The 24,148-nt window shown below is 47.7% G+C and overlaps 1 protein-coding gene across 4 annotated transcripts in view; it reads left to right on the forward strand.

Moving 5' to 3' along the window:
- The window catches only part of Abl (tyrosine-protein kinase Abl), a 59,508-nt gene that overhangs the window by 24,499 nt on the left and 10,861 nt on the right, over positions 1 to 24,148 (forward strand). For 2 of the 4 annotated variants that reach the window (XM_077649591.1, XM_077649592.1), the window contains exons 6-9: positions 650 to 785; positions 5,667 to 5,819; positions 10,594 to 10,683; positions 15,944 to 16,063. In XM_077649591.1, coding sequence (XP_077505717.1) covers positions 650 to 785; positions 5,667 to 5,819; positions 10,594 to 10,683; positions 15,944 to 16,063 — 499 coding nt within the window. The remainder of the gene's footprint in view (positions 1 to 649; positions 786 to 5,666; positions 5,820 to 10,593; positions 10,684 to 15,943; positions 16,064 to 24,148) is intronic. The other 2 variants (XM_077649594.1, XM_077649593.1) reach the window with 1 other exon arrangement.

Genomic DNA, 24,148 nt, shown 5'->3' on the forward strand with positions numbered 1-24,148 from the left:
CCTTGTTGTCAGTGCACCATCACACAATAACCTCACATTAAAATTAACATATAATTGATTTCTGCAATACCTCTGACAGTGATAGGCGTGCGGTAAAGCAGGCTAGGCAAATGCCACCTCACACTGACGGCGATGGGTAGAAAGCATGGCGCGCCGATCAGAACCGTCGGTCAGTCAAGCGCCAGATGTTTGGAGGATCCTGATCTTAACTTAGAATCACATGACGTCTGCCAGTAAACTGATCTAGCAGCCTGTTTTAGTTCATGCGGTCAATTCGCACCAGTTTTCGAGCACATGTCCTACTATCCATGCTTTCAATGCATTATGTATTTGAAAGATTCACCGGGACTGCACTAATTCGTCATAAAAATGCAGGTCACAGCATAAAAACAGAATGTGTAATCTGGGCTCTGCTATAGTCTGAAAACATTTCTAGCAAAAATACCCATCCCGTGTAAGGGGTGCACCTCATCAAAACCGCGGTAAAGAAGTGTGGCCCTTATACGAGTATATATGGCATATTTTTTATGTCGTTACTGCACTCTGCAGAAATTGGAGGAAGTAACAAGTTGTCAGAGTACACTTGCATGACAAGCAGTGCCTAAAATATTGACACTTTCCATTCCTTCATTACCTTGTTCATTTTCAGGTTGCAGATTTTGGGCTCGCTCGACTGATGAGAGATGACACATACACAGCTCATGCGGGAGCCAAGTTTCCTATAAAGTGGACTGCCCCTGAAGGCCTTGCCTACAACAAATTTTCCACCAAGTCAGATGTTTGGGGTAAGCTGATGCTGCTGAGTGGCTTTGTAGGGAGCTTATCCCATGCTGTTCTCAGCTATTTACTGAAACATATTTTATGCACTCGGGAATAGATTTGTACAAAGGCAACCCCTTAGCATGCTATCTGAAAGGTTTAATGTGAGATGTACGGGCGTGGACAGAAGTAAACGGAGCGCGCCGCACAAGAAAGAACTGCTTGTCAGCGCCGCCTAGCCAAACCACACGTGAGCTCAAAATCGCGACACGCATATGCAGGCCCCCTACCGGCGCAACCCTCTCATTGCTCCGCTTGACTCTCATTCGGTCGGCGTCAGCGTCGCGCTGATGATGATTATGGTCAGATGGTTGCGCTTTTTGTAGCGAGCGGGCATTTCGGAACGCACAGACCGCTGCCTTGATGCCACAAATCCCGTGGGGGCGACGCTATCATTATGCCGTTTCATCTGGGGCAGCTGTAGGCGCGTTTCTATCGCAAATTGCGCGCGTCCTTCGAACTTTAGATGCCTCTGTGATTCATTTCCGTCTCGCTGTAGATCCATCACCGCAGTTTCAGGTTCTTTTAATACAGTTACCGTTCATTTTTGGCTTGCTCCTACGAGGAACCGATGGAGCGGCAAGCATGCGCCCTCCCTGTGTGTCTGTCCTGCAGCACATTGCTCCTGCATTGAAACCTCGCCTAGGAGGTCACCATAAAATAAGATGAAACCGCCGCTCCTGGCGCTTTTTTCAGCGCGATCCAGCGTCTCAATGATTGTGACTGCTTCCAAATGTGCTGGATACAGCTGCTGTGGTGCCACGCCTATATTGTCAAGCAGACCAAATGTCTATATGTAACCTGTAGCAGTGAAGTAATACAGCTCGCACAGAACGGTTTCGATCGCTTGCCGGGTTCTGTCGTGGCTAATTCTCTGATTAGTGGGCGCACACGGGTACTTATACGCCGAATTTCGCACGCAGGGCACGCAACAGTGACGCACCACTGCCGCGGCATTCACGTGGGTGAGGCAGCGGGTGCTTGTAGTCATCCTAAGATCCGAAGGTGCATGCAAGGTGATTACCATGAGCTCTGCTCCGCAAATGACAGCGTGATACGCAGCGCACTGTCTCGGGGGCGATAAGAGCAGGTTCCAGTATAGGGGCAGTGTGCTTCGCGGGAGACGGGCAGGGTGCATGCACTAGTGCTGCGTCGGCACCTGGCAAGGAGAAGGCGAATGATCAATGACAACTACACAAAATTAAAACAAAACTGCGGCAGCACGCAGAGTGTTTCGAGTGCGTTTGGTTACAAGCGAGACGCAGAAGAGTCCTATCGGCAGCAAACGTTCGAAGCACGCGGGTTATTTGCGGCGCAAACACGCCTCCAGCTGTCTCACACGAAGCGGCTTAATGGTAGAGCCATCCCTGCACAATTTTATCTTATCAAGACAGCGGTCTGTGTATTCCGAAATATTCGCTAGCTACACAGAGCGCGATCATGATCATCATCAGCACGACATAGACGCCGGACGAATGCGAGGCAAGCGGAGCATTGAGAGGGTCGCGCCGGAAGAGGGCCTTCACATGCCTATGGCGATTTCGAGCTTTCGTCAGGTTCGGCTAGGCGGCACTGACACGCAGTTCTTTCTTGCGCAGCGCGCTCCGTTTGCTTCTGTCCGCGCCTGTACTTCATGCGCAAGGATCTCATCATCCTGCACCATGTTGACCAGTACCTATGCAACGCAGATGCATTGAAATGGCTTGAATGACAGTCAGGACTGAATGGTATTCGCACTTTATGGAGTTCCACAGTTCTCGATGGTAATGATGGCGCACATTCACATCTAGGACGTATTTGAAGGTTACAAATGCCTTCACAGTGCTCCATTGAAGTGAGTGGCACTTCAACCAGATGTTATATGAAGACATTATTCAGACTGTTCGCAAAACTCCGTTCGTCAGCTTTCCTGCATAGCAAAAAAAGTTCGCATGCTCACATATCCTTTTTGAGGCCCTTCTAATAAGATGAGACAATTTCCAGCATGCAGCAGAAATGCATACACAATAATACTGCTAGGCCTACCACTTGCAGGCCTGATCTAGCAGTCAACCTTGTTGCGCCAAAACAGTGGACAGTAGTAGTAAGAACAAATTCCATAGCACAGCACACTGTACACTAATGCATGAGCATTCATTTTCCTGATATAAATTGGGCATAATGCTTTGATAGAGTATAGAAGACATGCTATTTTGCGCAGGCGTCCACAAACAAGCCAAATGGCTTTTCCAAGACTTCCTTGAGTCAGAAAAAATTCACAAGTAATTGATACTTGACAAAGTGGTGGTTGCTGTATGACAAAACTTGCACACAAGGGTGTCGTCAAGATCACGAAAAGGGCATTTTCGTCCGTGTCCTGTAGCTTGTGCTTAGTTGTCGGATATCATTTCAAGTCAACAGACGGACCTGCTTGTGTTTCACATACAAGGGCATCCATGTGGCGTCATGGGCACCATTTTGTTTTCGAATGAGTACCGTATAAACCGTATATAGGTCGAGTGGGAATATAGGTCGACCCCCTTACCTTGAAGTGAAGAAAATAGAAAAAATAGAGAAGAAGCAAATATTGCCGAAACGCATTTATTTGCAACGTCGGCTGCGTCCCCGGACCACCGGAGCTGCGACTTCACTCTGAACTTTCATCAGTGTCGTCGGAAGACGATTCCTTGTCGCTCACCGCCTCCCACAGTGCGTCGTCCTCAGTTCCATCCAGCGTGTTGCTTATGCAGCACTTCTTGAAAGCCTTTTGCACCATGGCATCTGGCAAAGAACGCCAGGCCGACAACACCCAGCTGCAGACGGTCGCAAGCGAAGGCCTTTGCAGGCGGCCCATCGGCGTCTTCGGATTGTCGCCGGACATCCACTCATTGTACTCCTGTCGCACTCTGTCCTTAAAGGGCTTGTTGAGTACCACGTCGAGTGGCTGAAGGGTAGACGTCATTCCTGGACGAGGTCGGTCCTAGCTTCCGTGAGCGCGCGCTTTACTGATTCGGTCAGGTGGCCGCGAAAAGCATCCAAAACCAGCATGCTTCGATGACGCAGCAGTGCACCGGGCCGACGATTCCACACCACGCGAATCCAATCAATCATAGCCTCGTCCATTTACCCTTTCTCATTCACGCGCACAACAACACCTGAAGGGAAGGCTTCCTTCGGCATGGTTTTCCTTTTGAAAATGACAAAAGGAGGCAACTTTCTGCCATCTGCCGTGCACGCAAGAATGACAGTAAAGCGCGAGTGCTCACTTCCTGTCGACAGAAGTTTTACTTCTTTGGCGCCGCGTTCGCTGACCGTGGTAGCCGAAGGCATATCAAACCAGACAGGGGTCTCGTCGGCGTTCGCAATTTGTCCGAGCATGTAATCGTGCTCCTCTCGAAGCCGAATCACATACCGCTGGAAGCTGACGAGCTTATCAGCGAACTCCTCTGGCAGCTTCTGGCATATGGATGTGCGGCGACGGAGAGAAAATCCCTTGCGCCTCATAAAACGGCGCACCCATGACTTCGGTGAGCTGAACTCTTCTCGGCGTAGTCCAGCTTCCCGCGCAAGGTCCAATGCTTTGCATTGAATGGAATGCACAGTCACGGGTAGTGACCGCGCACGAAGGTGCCGCACAAAGTCCGCAAGTGCGTCCTCAAGTTCTGGATGTATGTACTGCACGATGACCGCGAAAGGACATTTTGCTCGGCTTGCACGCGAACAACTTATCTTTCTGTCTGCGCCAATACCGCACGCTCTTCTCCGAAACGCCGAACATGCGCTCAGCGGCCATGTTCCCGTTCGCTTCAGCGAACTCTATAACTTTCTTCTTGAAAGCCGCTGTGAACTGCCTCCGCGTGCCGCTGGTACTCATTGCTGACGCGGAATTGCGCACGAGGTCAAACAAAGCAGCGCACGCGAAGACCAACAATCCGGTGGCTCTGAACGAAAAAAAAAAAACAAACAAAAGTATTCGCGTTTGGATGTCGATACGACTTTGGCTATCCGTTCACGAACAGGCTCCGTGGGTTGCCAGGCTGCGCCTCACATTCTGCTAAGGCCGCTTTATAAGACGAGGGGCGACTTTCGCTCGCTGTTTTTAAGAAAAAATCTCGACTTTTATTCCGGTTTATACGGTAGCTTCAGTAGTGTGGGCCAGAACGGGGGTGATAAGCCCATTAGATGTGCATGGCCTTCCACCCTGTTCCATGGGCTACAAAATGGTGGCCGCTGTTACCTCAGTAAATAATCCCTATGATGTCATGCCACACCCCTCAGACAGCAACCTCTGATGTTATTTCTGCAGCAGGGAGTGGCATTTCTCGTTCAGCCTAGCATTAGTTGTATTAGAAAATATTCAGTTTGATTTTCAGCTTAATTTTATTATTTGTGCTTGCTTTGCAGTCTTAAAATTTTATATTCAGGCATCCCTAGTGAGCAGTGACAGTCTCTGTGTGTTCATACAGTTGGTGTTGCACTTGAAGCTTAGCATGCCCATTTGATCAACAGAAGAGTCTGACTTCTTTTCTTCATAAAGAGTGTCTGAAGCTCTACAAAACCAGTTGTTGGGCAAGTTGGTGTTCACAGTGATCCATAACAGTGCGACAGACGGGACAGAGAAGAAGGGACACAACACAGATCGCTCTGTGTTGTGTTCCTTCTTCTCTGTCCCGTCTGTCGCGCTGTTATGGATCACCATCTGTCTGAAGAAACATTGATTATTTGCTTTTTGTCTTTGCTTGCACTTTTAGTAGTTTATTATCACTGATAGATGTGAATAAATGAACTTGTGAGTATGTATGTAAAAGGCTAGAGTGTAATAATTGCGCTCTGGTACTTAATCTGTATGTCCTGTTGTGGTGTTGCAGCGTTCGGCATCCTGCTGTGGGAAATTGCTACTTATGGGATGTCCCCTTACCCTGGTGTGGACCTAACTGATGTTTACCACATGCTGGAGTCTGGCTATAGAATGGAGTGCCCGCCTGGTTGCCCTGTCAGAGTGTATGAGCTCATGCGTCAGTGTAAGCTACATTTAATGTCGACTGTACGAGGCACCTTGTCTGGGGTAAATAGTGTTGCCGCTGCTGTGTGGGTAGTGTATCGCGATGAGAAACCCCCATGTTCTTTTTCTGGCCAAAGAATGTGTTACCCATGTAGGCCTGAGCCATGAGAACCATATGGGCTGGGAAGTTGCTACCTTCAGAATGTGCTGTGCACCATTGCTTTAGCATGCATGAGGAAGGGGAAGTTTGAGACCTGAATTGAGCATTTTGGGCTCCTGTCTGGAATAGCAGCATTGACTCGCTTCTCATTTCGCCATGCAGTTCGGTCTCTCAACAGTGTGCGATGTGCTGGGCCGAGTCTGATGTGCCACAGCAGCCACATACACGAATATGCCCACGTTCTGAAAATTTGGTGCACATTAAAGGACCCTATGTGATTGAAAGCTGTTTCAGGAGCTCTCAACTGCAGCATGCTTAAGAGCCTATAGTGCTGAGTTGGCATGTAAAATTCCTAATCAGCACAGTAGCTTACTATTTCTATAAAACTAGCATGTTGTGACCACAGTTTCTCGACAAGAAAGGGTATTAGCATTGCCCCCTCTATAGGTATTGGGTGACGTTTATGGTTTTGTGTTACTCTTCTCACTCTTCTTCTCAGAGGTGGTGTTAATTTCAGTAGATGTGGTGTCTTGAGGGGGATGCAAATTTGAAATCCCAAAATTGCTAAAAATAAAGTTTTTTTTTAATTGCTGTATTCGCTTGTATGCATCATTTTTTATGCTGTCCCGAAGTTTCTTTGTTGAAATCGACTGGCAAGTACAGTGAAAGCTCGTTAATTCGAACCCCAATAATTGAATTTTGGGATAACTCAAACTACACTACTTGGTTCGGCCAAGCTCCCTCCATAGAGATCTGTGTATAAAAAAGCCCGTCTAATTCGAAAGCGAGTCGATTCCGCTACGGATAATTCGAACTACGCGCCGCCGCGTCTGGGCGGCCTGGCACACAACACGTGGCCAAAAAAAAAAAAAAGCACCTCCGCATAGTTAGAGGTTGCGCACGTCCTAAATGGGGACAGAAGATGGAACCAGATAAAACCGTGGAAGCCGCCAACATGGGCTATCAGCGCGGACCAATCAGGGCGGGACCGCGTCTGACTTCCGCCTGCCGAAGCCGCCTCTCGCTTTACCACGAACTCGTCGTTGCCGCTACACTGTGCCTCCTGTTCACGGCAAACAAAAGTCGCACGAAGCTTTCACTTTGTCTGAAGATGCTCGGAGCACGAAGTTTTAGCGTTGAAACACGCCAGATTTTCAGAATGCTTCTAGATTTTCAAGGCTGCTAGGCTTTGCCGCTACGCGTCGGTTGACGTCAAGAAGCGCGGGAGGTTCAAACAGGTTAACTATTTTTGTTCAGAAAGGGGCCACGAAAAATAATTCGTCCTCTTTGTCGTCATGAATAAATAAAAGCTTAATTGTAATTGCACAGCTGTTCTTTTCAGCATTTTACTAAGCATATGAAATCATTTGGTTAGAATAATGCGCTACACTCTAACAAAACAACAACTGGAGCGACACAGGACAAGCGCGCACCCTCGTTTATGTACCCTCGTACCAGAATAAATTTTAGTTGTTAGTGCGCGCTTGTCCTGTGTCCTCCGTTCCAAAGTGATCGTTTTGTTAAGTGTAGTGCGTTATTCAAACCAAATGTACGACCAACTAGCCCACATTGCTGCCTTGCATATGGAATCATGCCGTTTCTAAATCCTGGCAGCAGCTGCCTGTTTTCCGCCGCTTGTGGTGCTGCACGGCTGTGGTGCGGCGTTCCGCCGCGCCGCTCACAAAGGCTTGCACAACCGGACAAGCGCTGGCACCCTGCCAAGTTCGCTCCCCCCCCCCTTGCTAGAGCTAATGTCAAAATGTAAACACACCGTGATGTTATTGCTGCACAGCATCTTGGTTCACTGCCAAGAAATGCGTTTGTGGGCCGTGACGGTGCGAAACAAAGGAAATGTTCACGCTTTTTTTTTTCAAATTCTTAGGCAAAAATTGAGGGTGGGTGGGTTCATTATGCGAGTGGGTTCGTAACGCAAGTAAATACAGTACATATACCGTAGTGCAAATGGTTCCTGTCAGTTTTTTCGAGGCATTTGATAATTCGAACTTTTTTCCCAGTCTCATGAAGTTCGAATTAACGAGCTTTTACTTTACTAAAATAAAATTGTTTCGTGAACCATGGCAGCTCTGCATTGCAGGGAAATTCTTGAACTAAAGGCATTTTTCTCTGCTACAATTTTTTTTTTTCCTAGATACTTTCCTTGCGGAGCAGATATCTTCTCTACTGTCTTATCCATTTTCACCCCATTTCTTTTATTGCACTCCTTGGATCATAGTGTAGATCAAGACATTCTTTGTTTTTGTATTTATAAATTTTAAATTTTTTGTATGAAATTTTTTCTCTAGATATGTCAGTGGTCACTGCATAACAAAAATTCAAAACAAAAATTTGTGCTTTGGGAAAAATAAAATTACAAGAATTACAAGCCAGTAGGAATGTCGTGAATGTTGAACCAGCCTTCTGCCTCATTTTCTTAACTCTGCAGCCTATTCACAAGATTCAGAGGAAAAATATATATTGGAAAACAATTTTTTTCTGATATAACTGAATTTATATGAGAGTAATCATGAAGTTATTTCTAATATGCACATAAAATTTCATGCTAATGCATCAAGAAAAAAAAGCTTTTTCTAAAAGCTGCATTCCCTCTTAACTATTTTGAACAGGCTTAGTGCACTTGAGCATGCTGTTGTCTTTTCATATGACGGACCTGTGCTTGTGCTAGTTTATTTCATCTGTGTGATTTTCAGGATGTACAGTTGACGATTGATTTTTCGGACTCTCTAGGGACCGCGAAAACAACCGAAAAATCAAATTTCGCCGAAAAAAATCACGAACTTATTACCAATATGCCGGAGGAAGGCATCAGTTGTATTTGCTCACATTCTAAAGCTCCTCGTGTCTAAATTTTGCCACGTGACATGTGCATGGACGAGGACGGCGACCGCTTTCATGAGCTCAGCCTGGCTGTGCTGCCGGCGGCATGTCGCCGATGAACGCACGGGTTGGGATAAAGTCTAAATGGGAAAGCGAACATGCCGCTGCGGGAACTGCGCTGCGCCCGCAGTATGATGGGCCTGGAACGAGAACGCTAAGATGGCGAAACAATAAGAAGCGAGAAACAGCCGAAGCTAGCGCTCCGTCGGCGTTGGCCTTCGTCATTAGGCCTAGTGACTAGAGCCGCAATCAGCATCGTATCCGGCGATATGCGCTCTGCGGTGGCTTGCATAAATGAGAGGCGTCTTGCCTGTCATCAAAACGCCAGTTGTTTATGGTTTTATGATAGAGTCAGCGTTGCCGTGCGTTTTGCCGCAGGTACGCTGACCTTGCTTTGAAATGCACCACCACTTCCTCCTGCGCTCGCCGTTTCCCTGGAGCCGTACGCCTCCAACGCGCTTCTCTGCTACCTCTTTCCGTATCCAGGACAAAAGACTCGGCAAAGTTGAGTCCCGGGAAATCTGACTACAATCAAGAACAGTACGAATTCAAAACCATGCAGGCGCAATGTACCTACTCACTCGCGCAGAATTTCAGCATCTGAAGTTAAAAGGCTTCCTTTAAGCTTTAATTTAGTTTTGTTTGATCAAGTTTTCGATCTCTCCCGCAGTTTGAATTAATGAGGTTCCACTGTACGCAATATTGCATTTACTCGCGTAATGAACCTACTCGTATAATAGCCCCCCCCCCCCCCCCTTTTGTCTGTCAGAATTTACTTTTTTGTTCAGCCTTTAGCTTTTTGCAGCTGGTTACAGGGCAGACCTTGGCAGCGCACCAGGGTGCTCCAGGCTGCCGATAACATCACTTGGTTATCTTTTCAGAGCTCTTGCCAGAAGGAAGTAGGGGGGGGGAAGGGGGGGGGGCAGTGCACCAAGATTCTGCTTGCCGCCGATAGCATCACCACTGATTGATTTTTTGAGGAGAGCTCCTACCAGAGGGGTAGTGGGAGGGGAGAGAGCAGCGCGCTCGGCGAACTTGGCAGAGCGCTAAGATGTATGCTGTAAGCTAAGCATAGTCATTCGCATTATGCACTCGTCACCGTACCGTGTTTTTTTAGCCTCGCCTACAAAATGCGCGCCTGACCTTCAGGGCCGGTGTTCAGCACGTTCGCGTTATCTTGACGCGAATGGCCGGCACCGCCGGCTGCCAGAAAATTACGGGATGGCGTCAAAGTGAAGGATGCTTTGACAGCGGGGGCACGAACACAAAGAACACAAACCCGTCTGACCGCGTGCGTTGTTGATGACTATAGGGACGGACGGTGATAGATGAAATTTCGACCCTTCCAAAAAAAAATCTGTTGGAAACTTTTTTTCTCGCGTAATGAACCCTCCTCCCAAACTGATGTCAACTTTTGTGGAAGAAGAGTGGGTCCAATACGCGAGTAAATACGGTATATTGCGGCTTGGGTATTGGCAGCGAGTGCGAACAAGGTCCGAAAAATTGAGCAGTCAGTTCCCGTGCGTCCGAAATTTCAAGTGCTCTTATACATTGGCTCTATGGGCCATGTCGCGGTGCCGCGAAAAAGTCCGAATAATCAAGCGTGTCCGAAAAATCAGGTGTCCGAATTTTCGGTCGTCGACTGTACTGTGTTCCTGTTTGCTATAGTTTGGTGCATTGCTTTGGATTTGTGGTATTCATGGTTGTTGGCAGCTAAAATTTGGTCTTCTACTTGCAGGTTGGCAATGGGAGACCACAGACCGTCCAACATTCCAGGAAATACACAACACATTAGAGAACATGTTTCAGAATTCAAGCATTACTGAAGGTAGGTGTAGTGTCATTTGTAAGAATGGAGGATGGTACATTGATTGCAGTATGGGAGTGTTTCTTGTTACAGTTTCAGACCGATATTTTGAGGTGCCCAAATTTCAGACTTGCTTGACTTTCATGTATCAGCCTGGCATCGCCATGCATCCCATGAATTTGAGGTTTAACTTCAACAGAAGTTTTAGGTGTGCCACAACTCGTTGCACAATTTTTCGTACCACAATCGCACTAAGGTGGGTAGGGGGGGGTGGGCGGCACTGTCTCTAGTAGCTATGCCTCCATTTCATTTGTACAGTGGAGCCTTGTTAATTGAACATCCAAGGCGGTTCAGCATAGTGGAGTTCAAACTAAAGGAAGCTGGTTTTGTGACAGGGCGGAGATTCCACTTAGGTTTGTGGGGTGTGACTACTGTAAAAACCGGACTATAGGTAGGACCGGAATATAGGTCGACCGCCCAACTAACCAATTCTAAAAATGAAAAAAATCTTTTTCAATGGAAAAAGTACTGAAAGACACCCTTACCTTACAAATGTGACTCGACAGGTTGCACAATGGTGACAGTATTTTCATTTAAGAGCTGTGCTCTAAAACTGGAGAGGATACTTAAGCTCCGCAGTGGTGCAGCAGTTAAGCGATGCGCCACTGCGCTACAATGGCAGGCGCGGCCACCGGTGGTGCTTGTGAGACCCAGGTTATGTTTCCCAAGGAACCTCTCACAACAAATCGTTAATTTAACTGCCATCTGCCATGGTGGGCAGGTTGTGATAATTTCACAAGTCACTTGACCTAGGTGGCCCACCAAGGCTGATTCTCTGGAGATTTTTTTGTGGATTATTCGCTGATTGCCAACGACGCTGACTACGACATTGGCTTTTCTGCGACATTGGACCTTTAACGCTGTAGCATTAATAAACGATAATTACCACTTGTGAAAATTACCACTTGTGAAATTCGTCATCTGCCATGAACACATCGAAGCACCATTGCTGGTTGAGTGCTCGTTGCCTCGGGCGTACTCACTATTTGCTTCCTAGCTGTTATAGAGTGCAGCTCTTAGGCAACCGTTCCTGCGTTGAGCGGCATGTCTCAGCCTCGGCGTAACTGGGTGAACGAGCGCAGCAGAGGACGAAGACGGCAATAACGAAGAGAGCACGAGGAGGATGTGGAGAAAGGAACTGCAGCAGCATGAAAAGTAGAGAAGAATAGCGCGCGGCGTTGTCTGCATGCCGATGACATCACCGATACGGTGTGCATTTGCTTGCCAGAGGTGGTGTCCCTATGAGATGTTGGCAACTACGGATCTTGTGCCGAGTGCAGCAATTACAGCAGTGAACCACCTCAGCAGTGAGAGACAGTGAAGAGAGCGCGAGGAGGAGAACGGAGAAGGAGGAAATGGTGGCAGCATGAAGAGTAAAGAAGAACGCGCTGGTTGTTCGCCTTAGACGAGGCTTATCGGCGGGGGAACGCTGTGTGCACTGCCCAAGTCAAAGCCCAGAGCCACCTCCGCTTGTTACACTGTTGTGTTCTGTGTGTGGGCGCCTACGGTTTGAGTATTGCTGCAAAAGCACTCAAAAATCTAATTACCGGGAAGAATAGTCGTCAGCAAATTTTTTGTCACCTCCATCTTGCCACAGCTGGCTCCCTTGTTATGGCTTTGTCCCATCACGCATGGTGCTGCCTTGGAATATGAGGCTCATGAAAAGAGTCACCATGCTGCTGTCCATGTTCGCGCTCAGTATGACTTGGAATGCATCAGCAGTGAATGAACTGAGGTTTCCGCTTTGTAGTGAATAAATGCACTTTCACAGAGAGCGCCAAACTTTCAGAAATATTCAGTTGATTCCTTGCATCGATGACTGAATACATAAATTTCCAGCACCACTGGGCTTGTGCAGCTTCAAGAATTGAGCTCCTACCGCCTCTTATGCATTGCATCTCATATTGAGTGTGATAGCACATTCCAAGATCCAAAATGGTGCAGTCATGTAGAAACATCAGAACATGCATGTGACTACTGTATAAACGCGTGTAAGGGCCGCACCCTATTTTCCAGAAGGAAATATTAGAAAAAAAATAATATCCATGTAAGGGCCGCATCCATACTTTCCATGCGACCCATGCGGGAATAGCCTTTGAAATGCAGGCGCCGTGGCCTCCGCGATCAGCCCCGGCTGCGAGCAACGGCACGCTTCATCGCGGAGGCGACGCATGCGCACAGAAGCTTCCAGGTGCCGCCCACGCCCACAAGCGCCAGAGGCTGTGGCTCATTATCATCATCGTCAACTTTTTCGTCCGCCGCGAGCTCCCGCCAGCTAGTATCACCAGCTCTAGCGTTTTGTTGCTGTCAAAGGCACGGGTGTTGTGGCTTTCGCGTGCTGCCGCGGAGCGTTGTAGTTTTAGCAGTTTTAGCACGATAAGGGAGTACCTTAATACAGTAAAACCTCGTTAATTCGAACTCGAGGGGGACCGGAAAATTGTTCGAATTAAGCGGAGTTTGAATTAACGAGCGGGTGCTAAAAAAAGCGGCCATCACGCCCGGCAGCACGGGCCGAAGCTAAAACAGGCATATCTGAGATCGTTATCTCTTACTACGCGCTACTACACATTTGCAGCGGGCGATTGCGCGAATTAAAATCATAGAGCCCGAATGTCGAAGGAAATAAAGTTAATTTGTTTATGCGGTTGGAGCTAACATCAAAATGCATTCGCGTAAGCAGCAAGCTTAATGATTAAATATGACGCTATGCTTCAAAAACATGTTTATTAACAGCAGATTGGCAAAGCATATCAAAGAGAAAAATAATCGGTGATGCGCATTTGTTTTCGTTTTCTTTGCCGTGACTCGACAAGCATCGTCTGCAACTTGCCCAACAGCTCCAACGCAGCGTCCGAATTATCGGCGGAGAAGTAGCGCGCAGCCAGATCGAGTGCTGACGCTGTTTCACATGCACTCGGGGGGTGGCAATGGATCGTCGCCTCCGTCGGACTCGTCGTCGCTGTCAGCTGTGCTCGCCGCGCCGGAGTTGTGCGGCATCTGGTCACCGCAGGCCGCTTCAATAATCTCGGCATCGCTTAACGACCCCGATGTCTCCACGCCGCTGTCAACGTCTACGAAGCTCTGGAAGTCAACACCCTTCGATAAAGCAGCGTAGGCAGGGTGCAGCGCGACGGAGTCATCACACTGAGCATCCAGCTCTGCCGTGCTGCAGGCTTCTGGGCCTTCAATGAAGCCGCACTTTCGATAACAGTTCGCGACTGTGTCCGCCTTGACAGCATTCCACGATGTTGCCAGCATGTCGCAGGCTCCGAGGAGATTGACGTCGTACGATTTGCCGCTGTCCATACACACAAGAATCCGCTCTAGGAGGTGGCGCCTGTACAGTGTTTTGAGGTTTTTAATAACCCCAAGGTCCATAGGCTGCAGCACAGCCAACGGTCACGACCGCCTCGGCGCAGCGGAAACCTGCAACGGCTTGCGCCGGAGCGACCGTGGCCGGAGCATAGGCGGCGCCCGCGGTAGGGTGGCTACCCGCGTGACCGCGCGTCAGCCAAAAATAGACAAGCCAATGCTTCGACGCTCCGGCAGCGAAAACCTGCTACGGCATGCACCGGATGGTTGGTTCGGGCAACGAAATTCACGTCTCACCTCGTGCGTGCTGACATGCGTGCTGGCTTATTTTTTTTCTCATCATTCTGCTTTTTTTTTAATTTTCAGCGCATTGTATTTGCTACGAGGTGACTTCTATATGCGAGGAGCAATGCCAGCCATCGGCGCCTAGTTCGAATTAACCGACGTGGATACCGGCATATTCGAATTATCGGGAGCTTTGACCCATTGAAATACACAGGGCTTTGCCGGGACCCGGCCGTCAGTTCGAATTAACCGGAAGTTCGAATTAAGCGATTTCGAATTAACGAGGTTTTACTGTAGCTACACGGCTGGGAGTTTGCTATCAGTCACGGCAAATGTGCAGCGTGCAGGAAATTCGACATGGCCGAAAGGTGCGTTCGACGATGGTGCAACCAAAAGGATGCATTGAGGAACACAAGCTGCAAAAAGCGCCCTTTCCGAGGCAAGCCGTGCAAGTTTCCTGAACTGGAAGAAGAGCTGCTCTGCTAAGTAATGGAAGCGCGGAACAACGGCTACGCGTTGACAGTGGACGCGCTGCGCGAGTTATTGAGGGATGAGCGTGCACTGGAGCACAGCACCAGCTCGGAGCACGAGCGTGAGTGGCGATTGAACGTAGAATAAATGCCACTGATTTCCTGATTGGTGTGTTTTTACTTCCAACAAAGTTTTTTTTTTCGTAAATTGCATGTATGGGCCGCAACCCAAAAACTTGCCCTCAAATCTGGAAAAAAAAAAAAGCGCGGCCCTTACACGCGTTTATATGGTATTGGCCACTTCTCGCGTCTGCTTGGCAGTCTAGATTTTTTTGGGTTGAATTTGATTTTTTTTGACACTGCCTCAATTTCCAGACAGTGAACAGTCCTCGTCACATAAGAGAGATTGGTTAGTGTCCTTACTTTAGGGCGTATTTTTGAAATGCTTTTATATTGTATTCCATAATAAAATGCTTTTTTTTTTTTAATTCAAAGCCCATGGTGCAATCGCTTGGGCATGCCTTGCTGAAGGAAATTGACGATTTCCTTAGGTAGAGCAACATAGACAGAAAAAGCCAGAGGTGTGTTCTCATTTACAAATGAGTGTGTGTGTTGTGTTTTGTGGCGTATAGCCAGCTAAGGTTGTCATGTACTAAACACAAATGAAAGGATTTTTGATCGCCAGCTTAGGAGGTTATACTAAGATAATGGGGCTGTCCATTTGATGGAGATGAGTCATCTTCACTCCGGTGGGATTGAGCTTTTGCATGGCATATCGTAGAATTTTATTTTGCTTTAAGTTTTGTCGATGGAGTTTCATTTCTGCTTGTCATCTCTCTTGATGCAAGCTGGCTTGCATAGTCGCTGTGTTGAGAGTCTCTGCTCTCTATAGCTTGGTGTAGATTTTTCCTCCAGGATTTGTTGTGCAACCCTGTTAATAGCTTTATAAGGATTGTTCCGTGATCCTCTGTTGTCATACTCAAGCTTAAACTCTGTTAATAGTTTTATGAGGACTGTCCCATGATCCTCTATTGTCATACTCAAGCTTACATTTAAACTGTCTTGAATTTTCTGGTAGGGGAAGTGAAAAGAGTCGTCTTATCAAATCCTTGGGCTTGATTTTTTACTTTTGTGCTGTTTTTTTTTTTCTGTAGAGGTGGAGAGACAGCTTGAAAAGCAGTCACCAGCCATGGCTTATAAAAAGCATCCTGGGAGCTCACCAACCATTGGCACCATGACTGATGATGACCAAGAGAACAGAGCACCTGACACCAGTAAGTTTGCTTAGTATATGTGGCCGTCTGCCTAAAAGTAGTACCGTATTTACACAATTGTAAGTCGACCTATTTTTCAAAATTTGAATTCGGGGTGTCAACTTAAAATCGAAACCAGAGCATCGCACCATAAATAGACAAACGAGATATCAGGCATACAGCATGCCTGATATCTTTGTTTTTGGTGAGAGTGGTCTCTTTGCTGTTAGAATGCTACAATCAATCGATACCAGCCAACTTCAGTTTGTCTTGAAACAACAACACAGTACAACTAAAACAAAGGACCGGGGAAAGGAAAGACATGCACAAGTCTAGTTTGTGTCTTTCCTTTCCCTATTCCTTCGTTTTAGTTGCGCTGTTTCGTTCTTTAAAGGGACTATGTAGTAAATTAATTGAGGTTACGTAAAGGAGACGAAAGGTACGCATTTCATCACTCGTCACCCCAACACAAGAATTTTTGAGCTAGCATCAATAACAACGAAGATATAGACGATTAAAAATTACGCTCCTCCTCTCCCACCCTCAACTCGTACACGTGGGGCACCAGACAAAAATAAAGAATACAGCTCTGGTACTGGGCCCCGCCTATCAATACGTCATCCGATGACGTTCGCTTTGCGACTTTCGGTTGTTGCTCCTAGCCCCCCAGCAGCAGCGTCGGGCAGTGTGGCGGCATCTCTCCAGTCTCTCTTCGCCTTCCTGGATTGCGGCGTGCATCGGGTTTCTATGCTTGTCGTCTGTTGTAGCTAGCAGTAATGGACCTCAAGGCGCAATTGCTCGCTCACGTCCGCGATGGGCATCGAGCCCTATGCGTGCGCATGAAGAGCTGTGCGAGTGGCTCTGGAACTCCCGACAGAAGGAAGCAGCCGAGTAAAATTGAAACCATATGTGCGAAGGCAATGCCCTCACTCGCGCTTGCCTGGGAGGGTCGCGCGGTGGCACGAGCAGACGATTTTCACGGCTACCGGAAGTGTGCCCGTGACGTCGTGGCTGCCGTGGCTCCAGCGAATGACAGCGTGTGGTGGCCTGCTGATGTGATGGGTATAGTGACGTCTGTTTTCACGATTTTAGTTTCAAAATCAGTCACTACAAGCACACCAATTGGCCCGTGAAATTTAAAAAACATGGTTTTTAAGAATTCATGATAAATTGCCGGCTCAGTTCCGAAGACTTATACTTGGTGTGAATGCTTCTTAGCAGCATTTCTAAGCATTGAAAACATTTACAAGTGACTTTTTATTCGTTGCATAGTCCCTTTAAAGATGCAATACCTACTCGCCCGCTATGCTATGTTGCTTCAATTTGTCCTTGCTGTCCCTTTAAGCCATGGGGGAAAAGCAAGAAGCGAATGATGGAAAAAAAGCCAGGCAACCCATGCCACAACATCTAGTACAATGTTGCCTGCATGCTCTCACTTGTGGCTTAGTTTCATTTTTGTGCATTCAGTTGTGCATGCTTGCTTCTCTGCTGTGATGGAACTTAAGAGGGCTCACCAGCTACGAGGCAACTCAGATTTGAACTTTTTCATGGCAGCACTTAATTACCACAAAAAGGAGGGAACTTCTATTTCCCCTCCAGGTGTGTAAATTCTACCGCCACACCTCCTTGACCACCACACCAAAGTATTAGTTCTTCCCGGAACAAAAAGTCAAAAAGTAGGGCGGAGAACTTTCTGTGTATATCCCGCCAGAGCTGGGAGCCCCAAGCACAAAAGAATAACCCTCTCAAGGGGTGGTGGTCAGAGAGTGGACCTTTTCCCAGTAACCCACCACTCAGCTGCCCCTAAGCTCCCCACATTTTTTCTGGGAAAATTCATTTACAATGGCAGGGTGGGGTATACAGCCTGTAGTTAGAAGCAGTGTTGGTTTCCCCTAGCCAGAACAAATAAATGTGAGTCATCTTTTGACACACCTTGGGAACACCTACCCTTGGGCACTTCAGCCTGCTATTCTGGAATACAAGCCTGGTGACCCTGTAGGAGTGCCTCAGTGAAAAGCTTTTGTGCTCTCATTGTTTGCTCTGCCTGTGTTTATTTTGCATTGTCTTTGCTGTTGTTGACCTTACTTTTGTTTAAGGGGAAGGCAACCCTTGAACACCAACTTTGTTTCTTTAGATATCTGAATGAAATATTCAGGGTCGGCTCATGCTGTGGGCACTGGTTCTCAAGTTACAGGAATATATCGAAGTGGTTCACATAGGTCGCTTATTCCAGGCCTTGAGAATTTGAAAATAGCGTTGGCACTGTGAAATTCATTATGGTCATTCCTGGATAGGTGCCCCAGGGCAGGGCAGAGTCCTTTTTCTAAGTTTCCTTGCTGGAAAAGTTTAGCACAGCACTGAATTTAGCGTCACTAATTAGACCTTCATTAGCCAAATTTCAATTGCTTACGACAAATTTCAGAAACAATAACTCGAAAAGGCAGGCTTGTCTTGCCCTCGGAAATTTATTCAGGTACGGAATAAAAAAGAACCATGGAAATCGATAAGCGGTTCCCGAGATGCAGCCAGAATGAGTAGGCCGCGCTAGGCAAAAAATACATTGAGAAAACGGCCCTCAAAGCTGGCAAGAACACGAGCTTTCTTGTTTCTTGAGATATCTGAATGAAATTTTCAGGGTATGCTCATAACACAAACATGTGAAGAAATAATAAGTTTCATGAAGCTGTGTACACTGGTTCTTAAATTAGAGTATATCAAAGTGGTCGACATAGGTCCCTTATTCCAGGCCTTGAGAATTTGAAAACGGCGCTGTCACTGTGAAATTCATTATGGTTATTCCTAGATAGGTACCGCGCAGGGCAAGACAAGGCCCTTTTTCTAAATTTCCAGCTGAAAAATTTTAGCACAGCACCAAATTTAGTGTCATTGATTAGACCTCAGTAGCCAATATTAATTGCTTATGACAAATGCCAGACACAATATTCTCAATAAACGAGCTTGTCTTGCCTTCAGAAATTTATTCGGGTACAGAATTTAAAAAAACATGAAAATCCGGTAAGTCGTTCTCGAGATGCAGCCAGAATGAGCGATCCGAGGGGTAGACGCGAGACAGGAGCTGGAGGCCACAATCGCCGAGGTTGATGCGTTCGGTACTCAAGGCATGCCCGAAGCAACTCTTACTTGCTCCGATGAGGCTGCTGGTACGTCGCTGGAAGAGGCGACGCAATCGCTGTCTAGTAGCGATGTAGCAGAAGCTACGCGGATTGAAGCTTCGACACAGTCCTTGTTGGTGGGACGCTTCACGCACCAGCCGCCGCCACAGGGGACTGCTGTGTCGGCGCGCGCAGCAGCCAATAGCGGCCGCGCGATCTCCCGCGTTCTCAAGGAGCGTGCCCTTCGCCCAATCGCAGCCTCGCATTTCAATTGCGGGAAACTCGTAAGGGGCTTTGAGGGCCCCAATCACAAGCGACCCACGCTCCCACCATGCCCCCGCCGCCACCCTCGAAGGTGGCAAAAAAGAGCAAGAATTCACAAACAAAACAAGACCAAGATGGCAGCTCTTGGTTCGCTGGCTGGGGAGCAGCGCCTGCGCGAAGTTGGGGTATTTCGGCGCATTCTCGTAGCTCAGCGGCTGCCGCGGCTTGTTAGATATTTAATTTGAAGTACTTTCACGATGAATTAGTTCATCTTTACAGAAAAGGTAGTTTATGGCTCATACTGTCGGAATACAGTCGAACCCAGATATATCAAACCCGCATATTTCGAATTATTGGCTATATCGAACACACAGATTACACCCTTGAAAATACTATGTAAAAGTATAGGACAATTGCGTAGTATATCGAATTCCATTTTCGTTGGACGTTCGATATATCAAACGGCGCGCTGCGCCGCGCCCCTGGAAGGTGCGCTTTTCCCAAAGACATTCGTGTCCGGTCCTCAGAGGTAAACTTTTCTTCAGAGTCAGTCAGCAGGCTCCTCCTCTGCGCATGCGCAGCCGTCGCCTAGTGACGGAGACGCAGAGCCTTTCCCCCATTCTTGCGCCCCACCAGCGCGAGCTCTCTCGCTCCTCCTCTATCGCCGGCGTGTGCATTGGGCAAGGGCATTGGAGCTCATCGAAGAGAGTGCGCGGCATGGAGACGCGGCGACGTTTCCAAGCCACGCTTCCTGGGAAAAGGGAGAGAGAGAGAGTGAAGGGTCGGCACGGTCGCTCGTGAGCCAGGGGAGACGAGAGAGCCAGAGAGGGCTCAAAAAACGAACATAGCGCCTTTGACGGCATATTCCGCCGATCTTTTTCCCCGCTCTCTTCTTTCTTTTTCCTTTGTTGTTCCTTCACAGCCCCGTTGACTGTCGCTCGAACAGGCTTCGCTCGGACTGCTCCATCTGCACATCGTGTGTGTTGTGCGTACCTCTGTTTCAACGTGCCGTGTGTAGCGTGTGTGATTGCAGTCATCTGGTGAGCTATGGCATCCGCGGACATAAAAAAGAGGAAGAATCTGGACTTTGCAAGAAAGCTTGAAGTAATCCGGTGTGTCGAGAATGGAGAAAAGAAGTCCTCCGTGGCAGACGCATTCGGCATTCCGCGGAGTACTTTAAGTACGTTGTTAAAAAACAAGCAGGACATCAAGCTTAAAGCAGGTGAGGAAAGTCGCTCGGGAGCGTGTCGTGTGCGCCCTGCTGCTTTTGACAAAGTGGAGAAGGCACTCTAAACGTGGTTTCTTGAAATCCGAGCGAAAAATATTCCCGTGGATGGCCCGACCTTAATCGAAAAGGCCAAATGGTTTGCTACGGCTCTTGGCGAAGAGAACTTTTGCGGTGGCACTGGATGGCTGCAACGGTTTAAAAACCACCACGGCATTGTAGGAAAGGCCATTTCAGGCGAAAGTGGGGCTGTCAGCAGCCAGGAGATGCAGCAGTGGCTTTCTGAGGAGTGGCCGAAGATCACTCAGAAGTTTTCGCCTGCAGAAATCTTCAATGCAGACGAAACTGGTCTCTTTTGGCAAATGTTGCCGAATAAGACACTCGCTCTTCGTGGAACCACATGCCACGGTGGTAAAATGAGCAAAGTGCGTGTGTCGGTGCTGCTTGCAGCCAACATGGACGGCTCGTGCAAGCTACGGCCATTCGTGATCGGGAAGAGCAAGTCACCGCGCTGCTTCAAGAACTGTAAACAGCTTCCCATCCGCTACGGCTGTAATAGGAAGGCCTGGATGACACGTCAACTTTTTGTTGAATGGCTGCAGGCTTGGGACGCTGAGTTGGGCAAGTCGGGCCGCCGAGTTTGCCTTCTGGTAGACAACTGTTCGGCCCATCAAACAACTTGCAAGCTGCAGCACATCGAATTGAAGTTTCTCCCGCCGAACACCACAGCGAGACTGCAGCCCCTCGACCAGGGTATCATAAAGGCATTCAAGGTAGGCTATCGGAAGCGACTTATTCAACGGCTCCTCATAAACCTCCGCATGGGAACCGATCTCAAGATTGACCTGCTTGGCGCGATCCAGATGATTACCGGCGCTTGGGGCGACGTGAAGCAGGCCACAGTAGCCAACTGTTTTGGCAAGGCAGGCCTTGAAGTGGCCAGAGATGAATGTCCGGAAGCTTTAGATGACGATGAGTGCTTGGAGGATGCGTTCCGCAACTTGTTCAATTTTTCCGGCACCGTCCCGCCCGAAATTACTGTTGATGACTTCATTAACGCTGACAGCGAAGTTCAAGCGGTAGCCGACCTCGCTGATGAGGACATTGTGGCCGGAATAGCTGGCGTTCAAGACAGCGATTCCAGCGACAACGAGGGCAACTGTGTTTTCGAAGAAACGCGTCCGTGCACAGCCACTGAACTGGCGTCAGCGTTCAGCCTGATTCGGCGCTGTTGCGGCGAAATGGAAGGCACTGGGCTCTCGCACCTAGACAGTCTCAAGAAGATTGAAACTAGTGTTTTAAACTTCATTTCCCAGAGGAAAAAGCAGCCCAAAATTAGTGATTTTTTTTTCCGTGAAATAAAGCGCTTTCATATTGTGTGCACATGCTATGTGATTCGCGGCTGTTTTAATTGGTAAGCCACAATTTTTTATGATCGCGAGTGCTTTTTTGGCCTATATCTGTATATCGAATTTTCGCTATATCGAACTATTTTCCGATCCCCGTCGAATTCGATATATACGGGTTCGACTGTATGCACTTTCCAAAATTCAACTTTTTCGTAATTTTTCGGTTTTCAAGGGTCGCTTCCCCCCCTTAAGCATCCGGCCGATGCTTCTTTGAGAGAAGTAATGCCACGAAACTGTTGTGCTACTTTTTTGTTCAATTTCAAGTCTTTTGGCGCACTGGAATATCACTTTGTTATGCGAGATGCTATCAGCGTTACCTGGAAGGATTGCAGCGAGGCACAACTATTCCGACATTATTCTAGGTTGTTGTAGTTGTTTTTAGCGCCTTATCTTGAAGGTTCCTCTTCGATAACCACCGAGCACATTTGTTGCTGCTGGCATCGCCGAATTCTTCAGTTTATTTATGGGCGATAGTCACTTCAGTAACAAATTTGTTCCGCATTAATGGGCTTGTCTGTTTTTTCATGGCATTGTCACCACCTCCTGACAATATTCAACTAAATTACTGCTGAAATACTTCATTTCATGTCTCCACTGCTTATAATTTCACAACGGAACAAATCAAACTTGGGTAAAAGGGTGAGATGTGTGGTTTGCAATAGCACTGAGATCATCCTGTTGCTATTCGTGGCGACCTTGAACGCAAATTTCGTCATTGCTTATTAAGTGACTTCCAACTGTTCTGGACAAAGTTGCTATTAGTGGTTTATTTTTAAAAAATAATAAAAATTGCAATTTAATAGAAGAAAAGATGGGCGCTGACCGCGCCAACCACGTATGCTCTTTCTGTACATAAAAACGGCAGCACACCTGAATTATTATGACGTCACGGGTTTGAAAGCGAAAATTCCATGCCTACTATGGTTTCTGGTAAAGCCTCATTATGCGCCCTGCTTTTCTATGTTTTTATAGATTTTATATATTATATACTTTTATGTATTATATATTTTATACATGTATTTATATAGCGCCCTTTCCGAGCGTTCTTCTGATTGAAATATGCGACTTTTGGAAGCGCAGTGCAGGAGGTGCGACTAGGTGTGGCACATACCGAGGCGCATCTAATTGGGAGAATAAAGACGGTTGGGGAAATCTTGACACATGCGAAAACTGTTCAGAAGCAAAACTGGATGATTTTTCCATCTAGGTCATGAACGTTTGACATCACGTTATTTACACCAAGGAGATGTCTATTCTGGAGTAGAGGATTCGGAAATCCGCGAGCTTCTTTCTGCAGACAAGGTGCACCCACGCTTACCCGCATACAGTGGACAGCACCTGCACTAATAATGCGAACATTCTGGCAGAGATATGCCTGGTCGGGAGGAGAATTAGAGAGAAAAGAGCGGCACTTGACCAAAGATTCGTTAGAGAACCGATCTTTCGATGCCGATCCGACACATTCTGGTTTCACTAGCCTGGAGCCAGAGGCGAACGCTGGCTTCGACCGGTTCTCATGACGCTGCAGTTGCAGTGCAGCAGAGGCTGAGCAGGAAAAGGAAGGAGACGGTCCTTCCTCCCCTTGACGTGGGCTGTTGCACTGCCATAGATAGTTGTCTGGGAGTATAGCGTGAAATCACAGGTGATTGGCAAGTGCCTCATTGAAATGAGGCTAATCGCTATGTCATGACAATCAATCTATGCCATTAGCCCTGTTTACATGAGTCCGATAGCGTCGGGTCGATTCGGGGGTCGGGTTGAGCATGGTCAATCCAACTCAACCACTGCGTGTTTACATGAACTCGATTTTAGCCATTCGAGACCGGTTCAGCTGTAGCGACACCAAGCGTCGAGCAAGCAGTAGCAGCCTCCAAGATTGAGGCATGCCATCGCTGTATCGGAGGCGCCATGGCGCACGTCAAAAGCAAGTTCGCATTTATCCTTTCCCCTCTCAATAACCATACTTTTCGACTTGACAGCGTTTACAAGCACACCGGGTTAGGGTCGAGTCAAGTCAAACTACCCCTTGCGGCGGAGTTGACTGGACCCAACCCGTCGACTCCCGACTCGGCGCGCGTTTACATGAACCTAGTAC

This window comes from Amblyomma americanum, chromosome 1 (assembly GCF_052857255.1).
Source record: "Amblyomma americanum isolate KBUSLIRL-KWMA chromosome 1, ASM5285725v1, whole genome shotgun sequence".
Classification (NCBI taxonomy): domain Eukaryota; kingdom Metazoa; phylum Arthropoda; class Arachnida; order Ixodida; family Ixodidae; genus Amblyomma; species Amblyomma americanum.